The sequence below is a fragment of the Monodelphis domestica genome, chromosome 7, assembly GCF_027887165.1.
Source record: "Monodelphis domestica isolate mMonDom1 chromosome 7, mMonDom1.pri, whole genome shotgun sequence".
In the NCBI taxonomy this organism is placed as follows: domain Eukaryota; kingdom Metazoa; phylum Chordata; class Mammalia; order Didelphimorphia; family Didelphidae; genus Monodelphis; species Monodelphis domestica.
The window spans coordinates 144,880,288-144,900,606 of record NC_077233.1 but is presented as its reverse complement, the minus strand read 5'-3'; the positions used below and the strand labels follow the sequence as shown (position 1 = coordinate 144,900,606).

The following is a 20,319-nucleotide window of genomic DNA, read 5'->3' as shown; positions in this document are numbered from 1 at the left end:
CATGGGCCCAGGAAAGAAGAGGTCTTGAAGGGAATACAATGAGGGAAGGGGAGAGACTTTCAGCAGCCTTGGGCCAAAAAGCAAGTCATTCAGTCCAGTAGGGCATCATTTGGACCAAGTAAAGGGGTTTGGATATCTTGGGAAAGAAAGGGTCAAAGGCTTCCATGAGCCTAGAAGGTAGAGGGTTACAATTACTTTTAGAGACAGTAAGAAAGGGAGCTCTAAGGTATGGGCCAAATCGTCCTAAGAAAGAAACCGTCAGGGGAATAGAAAAGGATAACTCAAGAAGTAACTCTCAGGAGTGATTTGCAAGCTGTACTATGGCTAGTATGGGTGGGTGGTGCTTTGGCCTGAGGTTTGGATTGAGATTCCATGTGATTTAGTTAACAGTGATAGCTAAACAGTTATAAGAGGGATTTGGGAATAACTGGGTATTAATCTAATCAACTCTCCTCTAGGCAATGGGAAGGAAGGGAATGGTTTGAACAAAGAACTATGGGTTGGCAGCATCTCCTTTCTAAGCCTCAAGAAAATGGTTGTAGTGTCAGGATTATGAGGATGGAAAGGGGCTGGCCAACCTGTGAAGGAGGCAACAGCATCGAAGGTCACGCTGACGTTGGGTTCTGCCCTGCCCTCGGCTGTCACTTGTAGCCAAGTGTCCCAGGGGGGTGCAGGTAGGAGCAGGCGGCAGGGCTCATGATGGTCTGAACAGCTGAAGACCTTCTGAAAGGATTGGGGCAGGGTGTTGGGCCCAACAATGAGACGGACTGGGCAGACCTGGCTCCCATTAGAGACACAGCTCCTCAGCTCTAGTTGTAGGTCTGAGGTGTACTTTGGGATGAAGACCCTGTAAGCCAAAGGGACTGTTTGGTGATAGCCTCCCACTCAGTTGCTGGGAAAAGCCCTAAACCCAGACCTTCACTAATCTTTATGGTTCCCTCCCTCAACAGCCCACTCCATACAGTCTGCCACATCATTTACTATCTTCCCTCCCACTTCTTTTTCCATTTACAGTTTGAATCTGGGACTGAGAATCAGAGTCCTCAGTTCTAGTCCTAATATATCCTTTACTAGCTTCAGGCTTCCCTCTCTGAGCTTCAGTTTCACTTACCCTATTTCCTGGGAACTTTTCCTGGCTTATTTCCTATTATTCTTTCACATATTCTTTATTCTAGTCAAACTGACAGGCTAGTTGTTCCTTATCCAAGACATTTTACCTCCTGCCTCCAACCCTGGAATTCTCTCTCTTTTCATCTCTGCTTCTCAAAATCCCTGGCTTCTTTCAAAGTACTATTTGGGGGCCATATCCCAAAGAAGACTTTTCCTGATCTGTGCCTTCCTATCACCTCCTTACTCCCCATGTTCTTAGTGCTCTTTCTACTGGAAATTGTGAAGATTAAATTAACTCTCCCCTGCCCATTTTTAGATTTAATCACCAAAAGTAGATACACCCCACTTACACTTGAGTGGGGGAAGTCTGTGACCCACAGGTGCATTAGTGGGTGATGAATCAGAATCGACTGACTGTCCCCTGGGCAGTCCTAAGCAAAACTTTAGCTATAATTGGCATAATAAGTGGAGAAAAGTCACAGGAAGTGATGAAAAGGAATTATCTTTAAAAATGCCAAGAACTTTCGATGAGGGGCTCTTCATCTTTGTCTTTGACTTGACTTTGGAGGAGCTCTGACTGAGGATCTTGGACTGCTTCTACTTTCCTTAAACTACCACGTGGGGTGATTGAAAAAGGTTGACTCCTTTCCTGGATTTTCTGAAGGGACTAGCCTCAGGAGAGACCTAACCTCTTGAGAGAGGCTTCCTGCATCCCCAGGTCCTCAGCTCAAGGCTGAGGCCCCTCTGGCTAAGGGCTAATTAGCTAATTATCCCTGCCTGGGTTGAGCCAGGGGTCAGAGCAAAATACTAAGTGTGTAGGCTAGACATCTTACCCTATCCTTTCTCTGATTTCTTACTTTCACTCTTTCTATATTTTATAAATAAATTATTAAAATAAATCTCTTTGAAATTAATTAAAATCCCTGGTGACCCTACTCTTAAATAATCTAGTCCAACCTTATATATAAACCCCTCACATTTGGCTTTTAAATACTTTGTATTTAACTTATCTGTATACATACTGCATCCTCCCAGTAGAATGTAAGTTCCCTGAGGGCAGACTATTTGACTTTGTATTCTCAGCATATATCACAATGGCTTGCACATAAGATGTGTTTAATACATGATCTTTGAATGGAATTGGATATTGTGAGGATCAAAGAAGATAATGAATTTGGGGGAGGGATTCAGAACTGTGACTGACACTAGATCTGTCTCAAAAATTCTATGATTCAACCAGATCTATCCCCTATCCCTTTCTGGGTACAGGGCCCTGTATCTGAGGACTCTGACCCCTGACTCACTTGAGATATTTCATCTGGGAGCCAGAGAGGGTCTGTGTGAGAGGCATGTTGGGCTCTAGAATGGTAACATCAGTCAGCCGGAGCACCAGCATGTCTGGTTGGAAGATGTACGTACAGGGGGTGGCCACACCCTAGGGAAAGAAGAGAGAGGACAGGTAGATAACATGGAATCTATATTTTAGAAATGGCATGATGGAGATCTTCATGGGGAGAAGCCACTATACTATTGGATTTAAGGTAAAGGGGGAATTCCTAAAGAAGAGAAGAGAGCTCCATGGGAAGGAGGACATCAGGGAGAGGGTGCCATGCCAGATGGGCCTGAGAGGGGGGGAAGGGAAAGAACCTCCTCCTTCTTACCTTTACTTCTATTTTCTGGGGCGAGCGGGGCAAGTGGGCTGCGATGAACCAATCTCCAGGTGCAGGGCTGGAGACATTGATGATAGTGTTGTTGTGGATTAGCTTTATATAAAACGAGGGCCGGACTGTGGTGTTGGCTGGAAACTTGGTGTCCAGAGGGTTGATGACTGGAGGAGCACCATAACGGAAGTGGCTGGAGGCAGAAAGGACAGAGAGGGATCAAGGCCATGTTCCCTCCCTCCATCCCAGCAGGCAGGGCAAGATGGGAACAAGTGGTTGGAGTTGAGGTCAAGGTTTTGGGCAGCCCAGGCTAAGGCTGTGTGAGGGAATCAGCTAAAAGGCAGGTTGGGGGCCCCCTTGGGAACTGAGAGGTGTGGGAAGAGTGCCAGTGAGGGGCAAGGATGACTGAAGGCAAGGGCGCAGTAGGAGGGACATGGGGTGAGTGATAAGGGGCAAGTGGAAGGGTACCAAGGGAACCAGAAGTCACATACACAGTGATCTCCACGTCCGTACACTCAGAGCCTGGGCTCTTGAATGCCTGCAGCAACCAGCGGAGCAGCATTGTGTCAGAAGGCACCTGGAAGTGGTAGAGCTTGGCACTGCCATACCAGCTGTAGAAGGACAACTTCTGGGGGCTCTGGACAAAGTACTCATACGAGTACTTTAGGTCTGGGGAGGAATGGTCATTTAGGGTGGAACAGTCTTATTAAGAACTGCTCCTTCCCTGAGGCAAGCTTTCAGACAACTCTCCCCCATCCTCCCCTTCAAAACCCATCCCTCCATCCCCACATATCCAGAGACACAGGGCATCAGGTTCCAGGCTGAGAACAGGGATAAAAGAGATCCTCAACACTAATGCTGGGCCTTTAAAGTGTTAAACAAATGGCAGCTATGACGCTGAGCAGAATGCTATCCCTATCCACCAGTTATATTCCTGTGTATGGGCCTTTAGTATAAGAAGGCAATGTAGTGGCAAGGACACTGGGTACTCTTAAGGGTAAAGCAAACTAAATTATAATCCCAGTTCCATCATCTATTAGTACTATGACTTTAGTAAGTCACTTAACAACTTTAGGCTTCAATTTCCTTCATTTGCAAAAAAAAAAAAAAGAATTTTTTCCCCTAATCACCTCACAGGATCTTTATATAGCGCAGAGGACTTGGAATAAAGAGAAATCTGGATTCAAATCCTGCCTCTTAAGTATGCCAGTTGTATGGTCCTGGGCAATTTAACCTTTTTTGAGTCTCAGTTCCTTTACTTGAAAAATGGGGATTATACAACTTATAATACCTTGGGATCAAATGAGATGATATCCACAAAGTACTTTGGAAAATTTAAAGTGTTATACAAATGTCAGCTATTATTATTGTAAAACTAGAAAGCATTATGTAAATGTAAGTTTAATAGTAATATCTAAGGAAAGGGAATAAGCATTTATTAAGTTCCTACTATGTGCCAGATAACTGTGCTAAGTAAGCAGTTTTTACAATGTTTATCTCAAGTGATCTTCACAGCAACCCTAATTATATGTGCTATTATTCTCATTTTATGGTTGAGGAATTTGAGGCAGACAGAGATCAAGTACCCAGGGTCACAGCTAGAAAGTGTCTGAGGCTATATTTAAACTCAGGACTCCAAGCCCAACATTCTTTTTTTTTTTAATTTGAATTAATTTATTTAGTCAATTTAGAACATTATTTCTTGGTTACAATAATTACATTATTTCCCTCCCTCCCCTCCATCCACCCTTCCCGCAGCCGACGTGTAATTTCATTGGGTATTGCTTGTGTCCCAAGCCCAACATTCTATGCACTACAGCACCTAGCTGCCCCTATTCAAGTTAGAAACCCATTACTTGGTTCAAACCCTTATCCTGGCATTCAAGTTGCTCTACAATCTGCTTCCTATTACTGGTTTAACCTTATTTTTTTATGATTCCCCTTCACATTCTCAATATTTCACCCAAAATGAACTATCCTCTGAGATCCCCATTCTTGCCTTTTATCTTTATATTTTTGCTTATAACATCTCCCATACCTAGAACAGACTTCCTTTCCAACTGCATCTGTTGAAATATCTCCTTTCCTTCCAAGCTAAATGCAAGTGTCAAATGTTTTCCATGAACCCTTCCTTAACTTCCTATGACTTCTCACCTCAACTGAAAATGGTTCCTTTCTCCTCAAATTTCTCCTAGCACTTTGCCTAGAACTAACCCATGTCAATTGCCCTGGTGTGTAACAATTTTCTAAGAAACCATGTGCAACATGTAATGCCCAGTGGATTTACACATCGGCTATGGAGGGTAGGGGAGGAAAAGAAAATGATCTATGTCTTTAATGAATAATGCTTGGAAATTATCAAATAAAATATAATTAAAAAAAAAAAGAAACCATGTGCATTTGGGTACATGTCATTTTCACTCCCTCGGATAATAGATTATAATAAGGTCTGTGATAGTAATCATAAATGTGGAAAACATTTTATAGCAAGTTTCTCTGATAAAGACCTCATTTTTCAAATAGAGAATTGAGTCAAATTTACAAGAATATGTCATCCCACAATTGATAAATGGTCAAAGGATATGAACAGGAAGTCTTTAGACAAAGTAAACAAAGCTATCCATAATCATATGAAGAAATTCTCTTAAATCACAACCGATTAGAGAAATACAAATTTTAAAAACTCTGAGATATCATCCCACACCTATCAGGTTGACTCTTCTGACAGAAAGGGAAAATGACAAATATTGGAGAGGAAGTGGAAAAATTAAGAAATTAATGCACTGCTGGTGAAATTGTAAACTGATCCAACTTTTCTGGAAAGCAATTTGGAATTATGCCCACAGAGCTAGAAAACTGACCCTTTGTTGTAGCAATATTACTACTAAGACTATATCCCAAAGAGATAAAAAAAAAAGCAAAAAGCAAAAAGATTTATAGGTATACAAATATAACAACTCTTTTTTTTGTGATGGCAAGGAATTTGAAGTGGAGGAGATGCCCATTATTTGGAAAATTGCTAAACAAGTTGTGATAAGTGATTGTGATGGAATGCTATTGTGTTCTAAAAAATGAAAAGCAAGATGCTTTCAGAAAAGTCTATTAAGACTCACATAAACTGATGCAAAACGAAGTACAAGTAGAAGAATATTATAGACAATAATGGCAACACTATATGATGACCAACTGGAAATAATTTAGCTATTCTCAGCAATACAATGATCTAAGACAATTATGAAGGACTTATGAAAAAATGCTTTATCCATCTCCAGAGAAAGAAACTGACTGAATCTGAATGCAGATAGAAGTTTACTTTTTACTTTATTCTTGAGGCTTTTGTGTGTGATTTTAAAAAATCAATTAATTTTTTTCACAGTTACAAATATAAACAATTTTTGACAATTGCTTTCTAACATTTTAAATTTCAGATTTTCTCCCTCTCTCCTTTCTCCCTTCCCCCACCTTTACACAAGGTAGTAAATGATCTGATTTTTAGGTTATATCAGTACTTTCATGCAATATAGGTTTCTGCTGGGGGCCATCAGACCACAATGCCTTGACAGAGTCATGAGTGGTAGCTGGGGAGACCACAGGATGGTTCTTGGCGAGATGTGACTGCCCACTCTATCCCCTTTACGTGACCTTTCATCAATGTCCCTTACCTATGAATTGACATGATTATTATTCCCCCTAGTCTCAAAAGAAATAATGCAAGAGCAAAACACCTGTACCCTAATTCTCCAAAACATCACCAAAAGATCAGACCCTCAAACCCAATCCCAAAAGACTATCATGGGTTAACTTTTACTTAGGTACATAATTCCCAGCAAAACTGCAGCTATAGGCCAAGCCCAAGAATTTTCCCACTCACAGAAGCATATTCTCATGAAGCCAGCACACAAATCAATCATAGAGGCCCATACAATATGCACAGATACAGTACAGGTACACTAAGCTTCAATATGCCTCAGTGACTCAATTACACAAATCAGTAACTCAAACTCCCTAGTAAGCCACCTGTGATGAAACCATTTATCTTGTATTCTGTCTGCAATCACAATACAAAAATATAGAATGTTAATCAAGTGATTTGTTAAAAGTTAATGTATCACTTTTCCAATTCTCTCTCTTTGAACATGTGTGTTAGGTAATGTAATCTGCCTGCCAAGAAAATGGGTATAAAAATAAAAACCAAGCCTGGGAATGGTGGAGCAGCTGTCAGATGCAAAGCAGTCCCATGCTGTAATGATTAAGCTGTCTTCTGTTTGTTATTTATTTTGACTGATTGTTCGTCACCAGTCAGGAATCCCTGAAGTTGCAAGTGAGGCTGGACCCTTACTGCGGCAGGATTCCATAAAATCTCATGAAGGAAATAAAATGGAAAATGGTAGGCTTTGATCTGCACTCAGACTCCAATAGTTCCTTTCTTTGGCTCTGGATAGCATTTTTTCATCATGAGCCCTTGTGGTTATCTTGAAAACTTGCTTTACTGATAATGGTTTATTCCTTCATAGTTCATCATCATATAATATTTTTCTGTTACTGTACACATTGTTCTCCTGGTTCTGCTCACTTCACTTTGCAATCAGTTCAGGCAAGTCCTTGCAGGTTTTTCTGAATTAATCCATTAATCCATCATTTCTTGTGGTGCAATAGTATCCCATTATAATTAGATGCCAAAACTTGTTCTTCCATTCCCCTGCAAGTGATGGACAACCCCTCAGTTTCCAATTTTTTGCCACTACAAAAAGAGCTGCTAAAAATATTTTGGTATAAGTAGGTCCCTTTCCCATATCTCTGATCTCTTTGGAATTCAGAAACAGTAGTGATATTGCTGGGTCAAAGGGTATAATACATAGTTTGATGATCCTTTGGGGCTGGTTCCATAATGTTCTCCAGAATGGTTATATTAGCTCACAGTTCCACCAACAATGCATTAGTGTCTCAATTTTCCCACAACTCCTCCAACATTTATCATTTTGCTTTTCAGTCATGCTAGCCAATATGATAGGTATGAAATGCTATCTTGGAACTGTTTTAATTTGCATTTCTCTAGTCAGTAGTGATTTGGAACATTTTTTCATATGACTATGGACAGTTTTAATTTCTTCCTCGGAAAATTGTCTGTTCATATCCTTTGAACATTCAATTGGGGAATATTTGTATTCTTATAAATTTAACTCTGTTCTCTACATATTTGAGAAATGAGGCTTTTGTCACAGACATTTGCTATAAATTCCCCCCCCAAAAAATTTTTGTGGTTTCCCATCTAATCTTGATTGCATTGGTTTGTACAAAACCTTTTTTATTTAATGGAATCAAAATTATTCATTTAATTTTTTCTAATGTTCTCTATGTCTTGATCTATACATAGTATAATGTATATCAAACTGCCTTCTCATGGATAGGGAGAGAATCTGGAACTCAGAAAAACCTAAATATTAAAAATTGGTTTTACATGAAAATGGGGGGAATATTAATGTATGTATGTATGTTTGGATGTATGTATATTTGGAACCCTGGTCTTAGAACTGATACTAAGTGTCAGTTCCAAAGCAGAAGAGCAGGAAGGGCTAGGCAATTGCAGTTAAGTGATTTGCCCAAGGTCACACAGGTAGGGAAGTGTCTTGGGCCAAATTTGAACCCAGGACATCCTGTCTCCAGGACTGGCTCTCTATTCACTGTGCCACCTAGCTGCCCCTAAAATAAAATCTTTTTAAAATTAAAAAAAAAAAAGAATAGGGTTTGTTTTATAGTTATCTTTGGCATCCAGCACTGTGCCTTTGAAATAGGTGTTTAAGAACTGCTGAAATTGTTTAACTGAATAGAGGGAGTTATTCTCATTTTTACATCAAGGAAATTGAGGCCCAGAGAGAAGTGACTTTCTCAGGGTCATACACAGTAAGTCAGGTCTCCTGACTCCTACATAGGCCTATTTCCACCACCCCTTGTTGCTCCAGGATCACTTTCAGTCTTTGGAATAGCCTGGTCTAAAAGAACTCTAGCAGCCAAGTTGCAAAGGAAAATATGTGGTGGATCATGGGTTCTAACTTACCCATTCCTTGGGGGAACAGCAGTAGCTGTTCTCCACCTTGGTTGCTATAGTTAAGGTTAAATAGGGCGCATTGAGTGTTCTCACCATGATAATCACCATGGAGCTGGGGTGAGGGGGAGGGTACAGTTAAATATTCTGCTCAGGAGGTAGTGCCAGGAGGGTTTAGGTTGCCCTCCTCCTGGGCAGAGTCACAGAGAGAGATATACCCTGCCTTTAATCTTGAAGAGTGTTCTTAACTTTTCCCAAGCTCCCTTAACACTGAAGCCAGTCTGTGGCAGGGCCACGGTGCTCCTCTAATCTCTCTTCCTCCTCAGTCTGACTGACAGAAGCAAAGAAAGATCTTGCTTGGCATCAAGTTTGGCTAAGATAAACTTTCCTTTGGCTAGAGACTTCAATACCAAGGTGAGGGGTATTAGGGATGGAAGTCTTGACACTTCCAAATTCCTTTAGCAGAAGACCCTGAGGAAGAGAGGGTGGTGGCCAATCTTGAAGGCCTCTGATCCATTTCTGCCTCCAGCCCTAAGAGAGTATTCTGTGAAGCTGGTATCCAAAGTCTTGCCTTGGTGGTGGCTATCAGGGAAATGACTGCAGTAACTATTTACTGGATAAAATGCTACCATGACCCAGCTAGATTCATGGACAAAGCCTGATTTCCTTGAGTCAATGTCTTCAAGATAGAAAACAGGACTAGCAAGTGGCAGAACAGAAGGTTGGGACCAGTGACTGAAAGGGATTGGCAAGTGGGAAGAAGTAAGAGGTAAACTTTTCATGGGACCCCAATTACTATAAGAGTTCTTGAGTGACCTTAGGGCCAAGAGAACTGACAAATCTATTGTCCCAGACCTGATGCCAGGCCAAAGCATATTTGAAAAAAGTAGAAAATCATTCCTAGCTTACAACTAGTGATAATAATACTCAGAGGGAAGAGACTTGTCTAGGGTCACATAGGCAGTGATAGAGCTAAACTTAGCCTTCTGGACTCAAGGATCAGGAAATATCTATTCAGTTTTGAGTCTGAATTATTAGCATAGAGAAGAGGAGACTTGGGCACATGATGATCTTAAAAAATATCTTCTGACTTTGTTTTATTATTTCTTGATGTTGCCTAAAGTTATTAGCTTTGTCTAAAAACATGTAAAGGACTGTCATTCAGTGTTTCCTTATTTTGCATGGTCCCATGTGGCAAACCTCAGATCAATGTTTGGAAGGTCTCAAGAAGCAGATACCAGTTCAAAATAAGGAAGAACTTCACAAAAGCAAAGCCTCAGGCAGTCAGGCAGCACAGTGGTTTGAGAGACAGGTCTGGAGATGAAGTCCTTAGTTCAAATCTGGCCTCAGACACTTCCTAACTACTCAACTTTAGTCAAGTGACTTAACCCCCCATTGCCTAGCCCTTGCCTCAGGATGGATACCTTCTCATTGTCAATTTCCCAGTGGACATTATACAATCACTTGTGGTGAATGCTTAGGAGGGGAAGCTTTCTGCTTCATGTAAAAGAGGAGCCTTAGATGACCTCTGAGGACTCTTCCAGGTCTATGACCACATGTGGAAGTCTAGACCTAAGATGCTAAGGCTGTCAGTGACTCCTATCAGCCTCCCTCTGGGATCTGCCTGGCTCCAAAGGGACCCCTTCAGCCCATGGGTTGAAGGCTCAGTCTCCTTTATTTCTATTTTACTAAGTCAAAAGAGATATAGCACCCATTGTCATACCTGCCCTAGGAAACAGGAGCACTGAGTGATGTGTTCAGAAATCCAAGGCCAGCAACGATCCTGAGCATAGTCAGAACTGTGAATCAGGATGCCTAGGTCCCCTGGGTAGCTGACTCAGCCTGAACGTATCACACAGCCCATGTGATGACTGGGGCCAACTCAGCTCCAGAGGGATTAGACTAAGCCAAGGCCTCATTCCCAGAGAACACATCAGGCTCAACTATATATCAACCCTTCAAATACTGTGATGCACATGCATACTCAGTGGGGCCCTTAGATAAAGCCAGGGAATTTAGCCTTCTTTTCTGAACCCTTATGACTCAGTTTTCCATGAAAGAACTGTTCCTCTGAATTCAGGAAGTGGTGTGATGCCAAGACAGCTGAAATAGGATTTAGGTGACGTAGGTCTAAATAAATACCAAGTTCTGCCATACTAACTATATGTCCCTCAGTAGGTCCTTTCACCTCTTGGGGAACCAGTTTATTATCTCCATGTTAGAGATCCTAATGATATTTAGCTACTAAATAACCCCATAAGTAATCTGTACTCTCCCTGAGTTTGAAGGTACTCCATCCCTCATACCTTGGTCTATATCCAGCTGTAACTTCTTAACTCTCCCTTGTCCCCATTGGTCAATTTCTCAGTCTAGGCCAGTCCATTCCAATTACTATTTGGTACTAATCATTTTCTTCAACACACTATTGGTCATAATATGTCTCTGGTTCCTCTGACCAAAGAAACCAGACCCATTCCTGGGCAAAGTCTCAGCTTGCCTCCTGCCTCATCTCTCCTCAGCTTTCTAGTCAAAGTCAGAACCATCCTCTTCAACCTCCCCTTTCTTCCCACATCTCCAGATATTTTTATGAGAATTAATTTGAATTTAAGAAATATTTATTGGCAACTACTAAGCGTATGGCTCTGTGGGAGTCTCGAAGGGGAAGATGAGGATGAATAAGACAGGTCCCTGCCCTCAAAGAGCTCACAGTTGAGAGGAAAAAATTATATAAGCATGCTCCAATAAATCGGTGATGTGGGTACTCCCTTCAATGATGAGTTAACTAACCCTGCTCTTCCAAACTACAACTCATCCACAACCTAACCTGAGACACTCTTGTGTGTGTCCACCAGCAAACCTGCCTGCTGTAGGGAGTCCACTTCTTGGGGATTTCTTCTCATTTTCTTGGCACTGCATCTATACCAATGTGGTCTACAGGCTGCCTATCATCCATCACTCTAGCCAATGACCAATTCATTTTCCCCCCAGTCATAAGTTTCTCTCATAACATTCTTTACATTGCTTTCTCTGGGATAATTTCTCATTTGAAATAGGCTGCAGCCTGCTCACTTCTACCTTGTGCCTCTCTGCTGCCCTTTGGGTGCCCCCCCCCAACTTCAATTCTTTGGAGATCATATTACAGCAATCCATAATACAAACAGTGTGATAATTACACATGATAGGTAACAAAATGCTATGGGTCTTCTCACAGGCGAGCTCATTTCTTGGTGGAGGAGGAATCAGGAAAGGCTGCATGAAGCAAGTGGCATTTCAATTGAGTCTTAGAGGTTGGGCAGCCTGACAATTAACAGGCTGTGTGTAGAATGACAGTCAAGGTGGAAGGGGGCAATGAGAGAAAAGGTCAGAAGGTGGGAAAGTGCAGAAGAGATTGTGGAAATGAAGCAGAGAATAGTGCAGATTAAAGGGAGATACAGAGAAAATATGAGGGTCTGAGGTAAGCTGTATTTTACTGCAGAGAGAGTAGAAGAATCTTCCTAGAGACAGGAAGTTCTCCCATTGAGCTTCTGTTCCCTTCCTTTATCACCTCAGCCCCCAAATAAGAAACATAAAAATGGAATGAGATCTCATGAGGATCACAGAGTTTTAGGGGGATAGGACAGTCTCTGACTGAGTCACTGTTCTACTAAATTTTTTTAATTCTACTAATTTTTTAAATGATTCCCTACAGCCAAACAAATAAAGTATGAACTCCTAATGGAGGAATTCAAGGCCATCCATAATCTGGCTCCAACCCCCTTTTCCAGTCATCTCTCATGCTAGCACACCTCTTTGACTATATTCCAGTCAAATTGAATTGGCCTCTATCCCTTTGTCTTTGTTCATTTCATTCTTCATGTTTGCAATGGACTTCCTCCTATCCCCAATACTTATCTCTTCCTTTGAGGTACAGCAAAGGCTCCTATCCCTTCCCCTATTTCCTATATCTGAAAGTGATCACCCTCTCCACCAATTGCTCAGAGCCTGTAGGGTCTATGCCACATCTATCTCCTTATCCCCAATACCTAGCACTGTTCCAGACACACAAAGGGTACTTAAATAAATGTTTATTGAGAAATAATATTAGGCCTGGATATGCCTCTATTTCAATTCAATCCAATGAGGTTATTAATATGTTATAACCCAACTCTGGTGTAATGCTATAAAATCCTGCAATCAGATCTAACTATCCCAGATAAAAATGCATCATTTAATAATCCAGGTTTATTTGAGATAACTAATCCTTTCTATCACACCCTATTAGGCAGGTTTTGAAGGAAAAAAGCCAACAGGACAGGACTATCCATATATAGGGGTCAGAGAGAAGGACTGACTGGGTCCTCCAAGACTAAAAGCAGCAACTCTAGACTAAACCTGGGATGCCAGCACAGTCCCTCTTGGTGGATGGCCCCTGGCCCCTTGGCACCAGAAGCCAAGGTAAAAGGTAGGTAAACACGATGGTAGTATTGTCTTATCAGTGTTTCCTGTAGCCCTTTTTTAAAAAATAGCCACATTCAATGTGATCATATTGTCTTAAGAAGCAATAAACACAGGAGTTGTCCCAGAAACTACATCCCTGGAAAAGCTGCTGGCAAAGGGAAAGAGTCCCTTGAGGACACTGGCTGAGAAGGCAGACTTGATTTCCTCCAAAGCTGCCTGAAGAGACCAGATATGTACAGTGGCAGCTTCCACTTTCTAGATACCCCTTTTCCCTGTGGGGGACAGAGATCTGATATTCCTTCCTCATTCATATACATGTTCCCCAAAGGATCAATTTGGTAGAATTTCCTTTGGAGAGTACCTTACAGGGTGTAAGACAGTACTGGGGGCCTTGGATACAGATATTGCAACCACATCCAGCCTATATTCCTGCAGGACTCTAGAAGGAAAGGAGTTTGACCAGCCAGCCTGGGGCCTCAACTAAAAGGACTCAGTGACACAGCTCAGGTTTATTAATCTGCCAGCTTCTGCCAGCTCCAATTAGATACAATTAAAACTTGGCTGACCTGCCCTCCATCCTAAGAAAGCTACAAGGGCAAAATGTCAGTAATCCGAGGAACAGGATATCTTGGATTAAGGAAAGGCAGAAAGAAGATAGCTTCGGCTCACAGTGCCAAGGAGAGTCCAGAAGAGGGCATGACAATATTTATAAGCTCATGTTTTCAGCATGTTTCATGCCAAAGGACTCGTTCTTCTAAACATCCTCTAGAAATCCCAGTTAGACAAGAGATGACTCAGACTCTCTTTTTTCAACAAGAAATTCAACAAATACTTGAAATACTTAAAGAGTTTACTATGTTCGGGGTTCTGTGGTAGGTGCTAAGAAATACACAAGGCATGGCTTCTATAAAGGGGAGGTTACCATCTACCAGGAAAAAGGTGAAATGGAATTGGAGACAAGTTCAGTGCCTCCATCAAAGACATCCTTCTAAGCAAGGGAGTAAGACTTGGACCTAGGTATTGATATATCAAGTATACAACTCCATTACAGCTCAAGTTCTCCCACCAGCTCAGTAACCAGATTTGACTGCAAGAAGCCCAGCACTTTGGTTCATGGATACATGGGACACTGAATAACATTAGGCCATCACTTACAAACTCCAGGAAGAGATGAGCAGGCCAGTGAAAACCCTGCCCCAGAATCATACTTTGTCTTGCCTACCCCTTCAGGTATTCCTTCATGGGGCTAAGCTGGGCAGGGAGCAGAGGGGACAGAAGTTCTGGTCTAGAAACCCTCCCAGCTGACATTTGAAACACTGATCTCAGGTAAGACTCTGGTCTGTTCCTGCCCTCTGGCCTATGTACTGGGACACAGTTGGATGGAAAAAACTAAGGCCAAGGAAAATAATAATCTCTCTGTGTTCACAGCTCAACCAGCAGGGGCAGGTAGAATCCATGGGGGCCTGAGGTCCTCTTGAGGTTAGGCTGGCCTTGTTCCAAGAGTAGGTCTGGAATATGATTTGAAGGATGAGAGAGCCGAGGCTCATTGTTGAAAGGAGGGATGGGGGAAGGTGAGACAAAGGATAAATAACAGGACAGCTAGAGGAGTCACTCTGGGACAGAGGCATTCCCTCTCCCTCCCCTCAACAACAGGGTAGCAATAACCCAACTACCTAGGCTTTAGTCCTGAGGGTAGAAAGGAGTAGAGAAACTGGTACTGAAGCCATTAAATCAGGAATTCAATACTCGGGGAGGAAAAACAGACCTTCATTCCAAGCAGTGCAAATCTAGAAGGCACAGACTCCTGGAAGGAACAGGAGCTGGGAAGAAATATTTCAGAGAAACCAAGGGGACAGTTGAAAATAAACTACTTTGAAGCACTGATTCACCTCTGGTATGGGTATCAAAACATCCTTATTTAATCTCTCCTTTTCTTCTGTGATCTCTGTAACTCTGGGGCAATCTCTCAGCAGCCAATAGCTTCTTCATTGCTCTACTTGCTTTCAGGGTCCCCTGCCAGTCTTTTTCTGCTCAAAAAACTCAGAGGCTCCCTATTTCTGCTAAGACAAAATATAAACTTTTTAGCTTATCATTTAAAGCTTTCTACAGTGGTAGCTAGGTGGCCTAGTGGATTGAGAACCAGGCCTAGAGATCCTGGGTCCAAATGTGGTCTCAAGCACTTCCTAGCTACATGACCCTGGGCAAGTCACTTAACCCCCACTGCTTAGCCCTTATCTGTCTTCTGTCTTGGAACCCTATACAGCATTGATTCTAAGATGGAAGTTAAGGGTTGGGGGGGTTGGGGGGGAGGAAGCTTTCTACAATCTGGCTCTAGCTTATTCCTTTCTATATTTATTTCACATTACTCTGGATTCCAACCAGCTGTTCTACATGTTATCCAAACTCAGCATTCCCTCTCCTATCTTCACCCAGTGTGGCCCCCATGAAAGGCCCCCTGAGGGAGAGACAGAAGGCTGCATATCCTAGGCAAGCCAAACTATACCACCCACCTTTGACCATCATCTCCCCTTGGTCCAAGATGACAACAGTTTGAGTCCCCAAACCTTGGGAATAGCAGTGCCCCCCAAATAGCAAGCCCCAGAGCCCCAGTCATCATCAAGGAGGTAAGTTGTGGAGAGGGGGCCTACCTTCATCATCACAGGCAACAGATACTGACCAACTACCAACAAGAAGGTAAAACCCCCCACCATCCTCACCAGCATGATCACCATTTCCTCTTAGACTTTGGAGGAGATGGTCCAGGCACCTTGGGAATAACAGTGCTCTCTAGAGAGCTCAGCCATCATCCTGGAAGCAGTCCCTATGGAGATGTAGCCTGGAGCTTTTGCTTCTGCAACTGTTACAAGTCACAGTTACTGAAGACCCAGAAAAGTTATCATTAGAGTTCTTGGCACTGTCAAATGGCTCAGTATAAAAAATCAGTAATATTAAGGAAGAAGCACCAACATTTACCTCTTTTGCTACTATACCCCTAGGGCTATGGGATGAACCTACTTACCTACCTATCTACCGATCTTCCTTCCTTTTCCTTTCCTTCTGTCTTAGAATCAATACTGTAATAGGTTCCAAGGAAATAGGGTTTAAGTGACTTGCCCAGGGTCACAGTTAGGACTGAGGCCAGATTTAAACACAGGAACTCCAGGCTCTAGGCCTGGCTCCCAATCCACTGAACTACCCAGCTGCCCCATGAAGAGATCTTTCTAACTCATTTACATTTGAAACCTTTCATATCTATTGTCTTCCCAACAGGAAAGTGAGACCTAGAGAATTTGGGACAGTTTACTATTCTGTTTGCATACCCAGAATTTTTCACAATAAGGATAACTAATTCCTTCCTTCCTTCATTCTTGTCTAGAATACACATCTTACTTACTTTCAACCTCTTAAAATCCTTGGCTTTCTTTAAAGCTCAGCATGCATAATCTCCCTATTCCTCAAATAGTTTGTGTACTTATCTCTGTATATGTTGTACCTCTCCTAGGTACATTTTTTCATTTTTGTCTCTGAAGCCCCAGTGATCATGACCCTTGAACAGATATAAAGTAGGTGCTTAACAAACTGTTGAATCGACAAGCCAAAACTCTTGTCATTTTAGTTTTTTGCCCAGTTGGAAAAACGAAATAAGATTCTTCCCCCAAAAAACTGCCAATTAATTTTTTTCATGTGGTTTCCCTCATTCCATGAAGCTAAAGGGAAGGAAGTCAGAAAGTGGCTCCCAAATATCTCCCAGACTTTTCAGGTCCCCAGCAAATTTAAGGGGGTAGAGAAAGGAAGAGATAATTTCCTTAGATCATGTCCAGTCCCTCCTCAACACCCTTAAAGGGCTGATAATTGGACTATGTCATTGAAAAAAGAGAAAAATCTCAAAGGTCATAGCCCCACCCCAATTCTGTTTGTATCTCCATATCCTGAACTGAAGAAGGAAGTCAGTCAGCACTTTAATCTCAGGGATCCTATTCTAGAATCCAGCCCTTTGTCCAGTCAAGAAACGATCATCCAGTTCATTTAAACATTTATTAGGCACCTACTGCTTGGGAGAGACACTCCTAAATTCAGCATCCATTTGGAATAAAGTATATCTTTACTCATCTTGGCTTTACCTTAATAGTACATCAAGTCAGGGGCCATTGAAGAAGCTTACCTTATAATCCAGTCCAAAGCTTACATCACTCAGCAAGGCCTTCTTGAAAAGAGCTAATTGTAAAGGAGGGTGGAAGAGACTAAATCTGGCCTCATCACAGCTGGAAAAGAGTGCTAAAAAACCAATATCTTTCCACTACATACAATAGCTTCTGGTCTGAAATAGACTTGACCCTTGGCCAGACCTGCTCCCAGGTCCCTGGGTATTGTGTTTAGCACAGTGTTTGGCACACACAGTAGGCCCTTAATAAATGCTTGTTGGTTTGTGGATTCAGATCCCTAGGTCCTGTTCCAGTAACTTTTCAGGTCCTCTGAAATTGCCAAATCTTTGGCCAGAACCTACAGCTGAGACATGGGTAGAAGTCTGATTTCTGCCCAGTGGGCATGGAGTTTAAAGAACACCTCCTATTTTCCAATTACTATCCAATAAATTCTAATAAATTCGGATGACTCCTTCCTTCCCTCTCTACACGAAAACCTTTTCTGATGTATGGACACTGCCTTCTCCATCCCAGGCAGCTTTAAAGCCAAGAGTCCTAGTTCAGCTTCATCTCCCCCTTATTTTACAGAAAAGGAAACTGAGGCCAGGGACGAGGAGTGACTTGCCCAAGGTCACACAATGGATTAGTGGGAGAAAGGACAGCCTTCGGAGTGTTCAAGCCTCTCCCCACGGCGAGTGGTCGCTCCTCCATCCCGGGAAGGGGCAGGTGCATGGGCCTCATGAGCATATACACGATGATGGGGAGTCACAATGAGGCGGTAGGGCGGGCGCGGGTCCTCTAGCTCCACTTCGCCGTCAGCGCCTCCCGCTCTGCGAGCTCGCCCCCCAGCCCGGGCCGCCCTTCCTAGTTCTGTCGGGGTCCAAACCGGCTGGTCCCCGACCCGAATTGGGAATTGAGCGATGTTCCCCTCACTCACCACGGCTCGCGTGGGTGGCGGGGACCGCGGCGGTGGCGGCGGCTGAGGGGATCAGGCTGAGAAGAAGCAGCCACGCCAACCGCCCCGCCGTGACCCCGGCCCGGCCCATAGCTGCACCACGCTCGGCCCCGATCTATCCGGCCAGCGTCCCCGGCCTCCAGCCGCCCGCGCCCCTGCCGCAGCAGCCGCCGCAGCAGCAGTCGCTTCTGCCCCGGGCTCCCATCGCCACGGCCAGTCCCAGCCGCCGCCGCTGCCAGCGCCCGGGGCCACTTCCGCTTGCCAGGCCCCGCCCACTGCCCTGCCCTACCCCCCAACCCCCCCACACGCGCCCCCTCCTCGCCCGGGACCAGAGAGAAATTCACCACCTGCGGGGCTGGGGCGCAGACTCCAGCTGCTGTCGCACCAGTCTAGGGCACAGAGTTCTATGGGGAAGATAGGGAAAGGCATCCTGGGGTAGCCCTTAGATCATTACAGTGTGGAGAAAAGAGTGCAGCATCCAGGAGGAGCGAGGCTTGGAGACCCTTCTAGCTGAGGAACAGAGGGCCTCAGGTTCCTCATCTGTAAAATGGGCTACCTGCCCATGAGTCCATGGAAAATTCCTCTCGTTGTAGAATGAACGCTGAACTGTGTCAGGAGACCTAAAGTGTACTTCTAATTTATCCTTCAACTTTGGACAAGTTACTACTTATCTGAGGGCCTCAGTTTCTTTCTGGAAATAATAAAAATCTGGTCTTCAATTTCTCCATTTAGCTAATAAAAGCTACTACTATATAACAATAACAGCAACTTGAATTTACACAGGAATTTGACTTTATGATAAAAAAATGAACCTCCTTTCCTTCTTTGGAGAGATGGAAGACAAGGGAGCTGGGCATTTCATATTCAGGGCAGCTGAGTGGGATTGTAGTTAGGAAGACCTGAGTTCAGATTGGTCTTCAGACACTTAATAGCTGTATTCACTAGGCAACACTTCACCTATGTTTGCCTCAGTTTCCTCATCTGCAGCATGGGGATAATAGCACCTATCTCCCAGGGTTGTTGTGATGACCAAATGAGATAATAATTGTAAAGTGCTTAGCACAGTGCCTGGCACATAGTAAGCATTATAGAAATGTTAGCTATTATTATTATTATCCAGCCTCAGACACTTTCTGCTGTGTGATTCTGGGCAAGACACTGTCACTTTTGTTTGCCTCAATTTACTTATCTGTAAAATGGGGATAACAATAGCACCTACCTTTCATGACTGTTCTGAAGATCAAATGAGATAAAAATTGTAAAGTTCATGCTGCTCCCCAAATGCTATTATCATTCTTTTTCTAGGAAGATTTGGTTTTGCTGTACTGCTTTTTTTTCCCTTATTTTTTGTTACTAGCAGATACTTGATAAATAGGGAAGGGGAAGAGATCTATTTAGGAATGAAGGTGAAAATGTAAATATAAAATGAAATAAATGAAAAATATCAAAAAGTATTTTAAAAATTTTTTTAAAGTTAAGAAAGACTAGCTTACCTCAATACTAAACCTGACTACAAAATGAGGAATTCTGACTAAATTAGTTCTAAGCTCTCTCAAAGTTCCAAAAGTCTCTACTATGAAAAAGTACCAAGTTTGTTAAAACTATACATATGTGATGAGTGTGTCTATACTCGTGGAGTTCTGTTTGGGCGTGTGTACTCTAAAAGATCAGGATAGAATAGTGGGCGGTAACAGAAAAGCACTATCATAGGTCAGGGTGGGAGTTTTGCATTCTCCCTCCTCCAGTACTTTGGGGTCTGAGAATGAGGTCAGGAGCGCCGGAAGGCAGAATCTCAAAGGAGAAGGATTCCCAGCTGGGGGAATGGACCAGAGATGATCCTTGAAGGCCAGGGTCTGTTTTTGCTTTGCTTTGAATCCCCAGCACTTGGCATAGTATCTGGCATGTAGTAAGCACTTGAGAAAGTCAAGGTCAAGACTTGAACAAGGAGAAGGTGGAATAGAATCATAGGAT

The 20,319-nt window shown here is 43.0% G+C and overlaps 1 protein-coding gene across 2 annotated transcripts in view; it reads right to left on the bottom strand.

Moving 5' to 3' along the window:
* Positions 1 to 18,624, bottom strand: part of PGAP6 (post-GPI attachment to proteins 6) — a 36,009-nt gene extending 17,385 nt beyond the window's left edge. Inside the window, exons 1-5 of one of the 2 annotated variants that reach the window (XM_007499192.3) lie at positions 18,331 to 18,624; positions 3,263 to 3,440; positions 2,772 to 2,964; positions 2,415 to 2,545; positions 579 to 847 (exon numbers count right to left, since the gene is read on the bottom strand). In XM_007499192.3, the coding sequence (XP_007499254.1) occupies positions 579 to 847; positions 2,415 to 2,545; positions 2,772 to 2,964; positions 3,263 to 3,440; positions 18,331 to 18,439 (880 nt within the window). In that variant the 5' untranslated portion in view covers positions 18,440 to 18,624. The remainder of the gene's footprint in view (positions 1 to 578; positions 848 to 2,414; positions 2,546 to 2,771; positions 2,965 to 3,262; positions 3,441 to 18,330) is intronic. The other variant, XM_056805758.1, reaches the window with a different exon arrangement.
* Between the last annotated feature and the right edge of the window lie 1,695 nt (positions 18,625 to 20,319).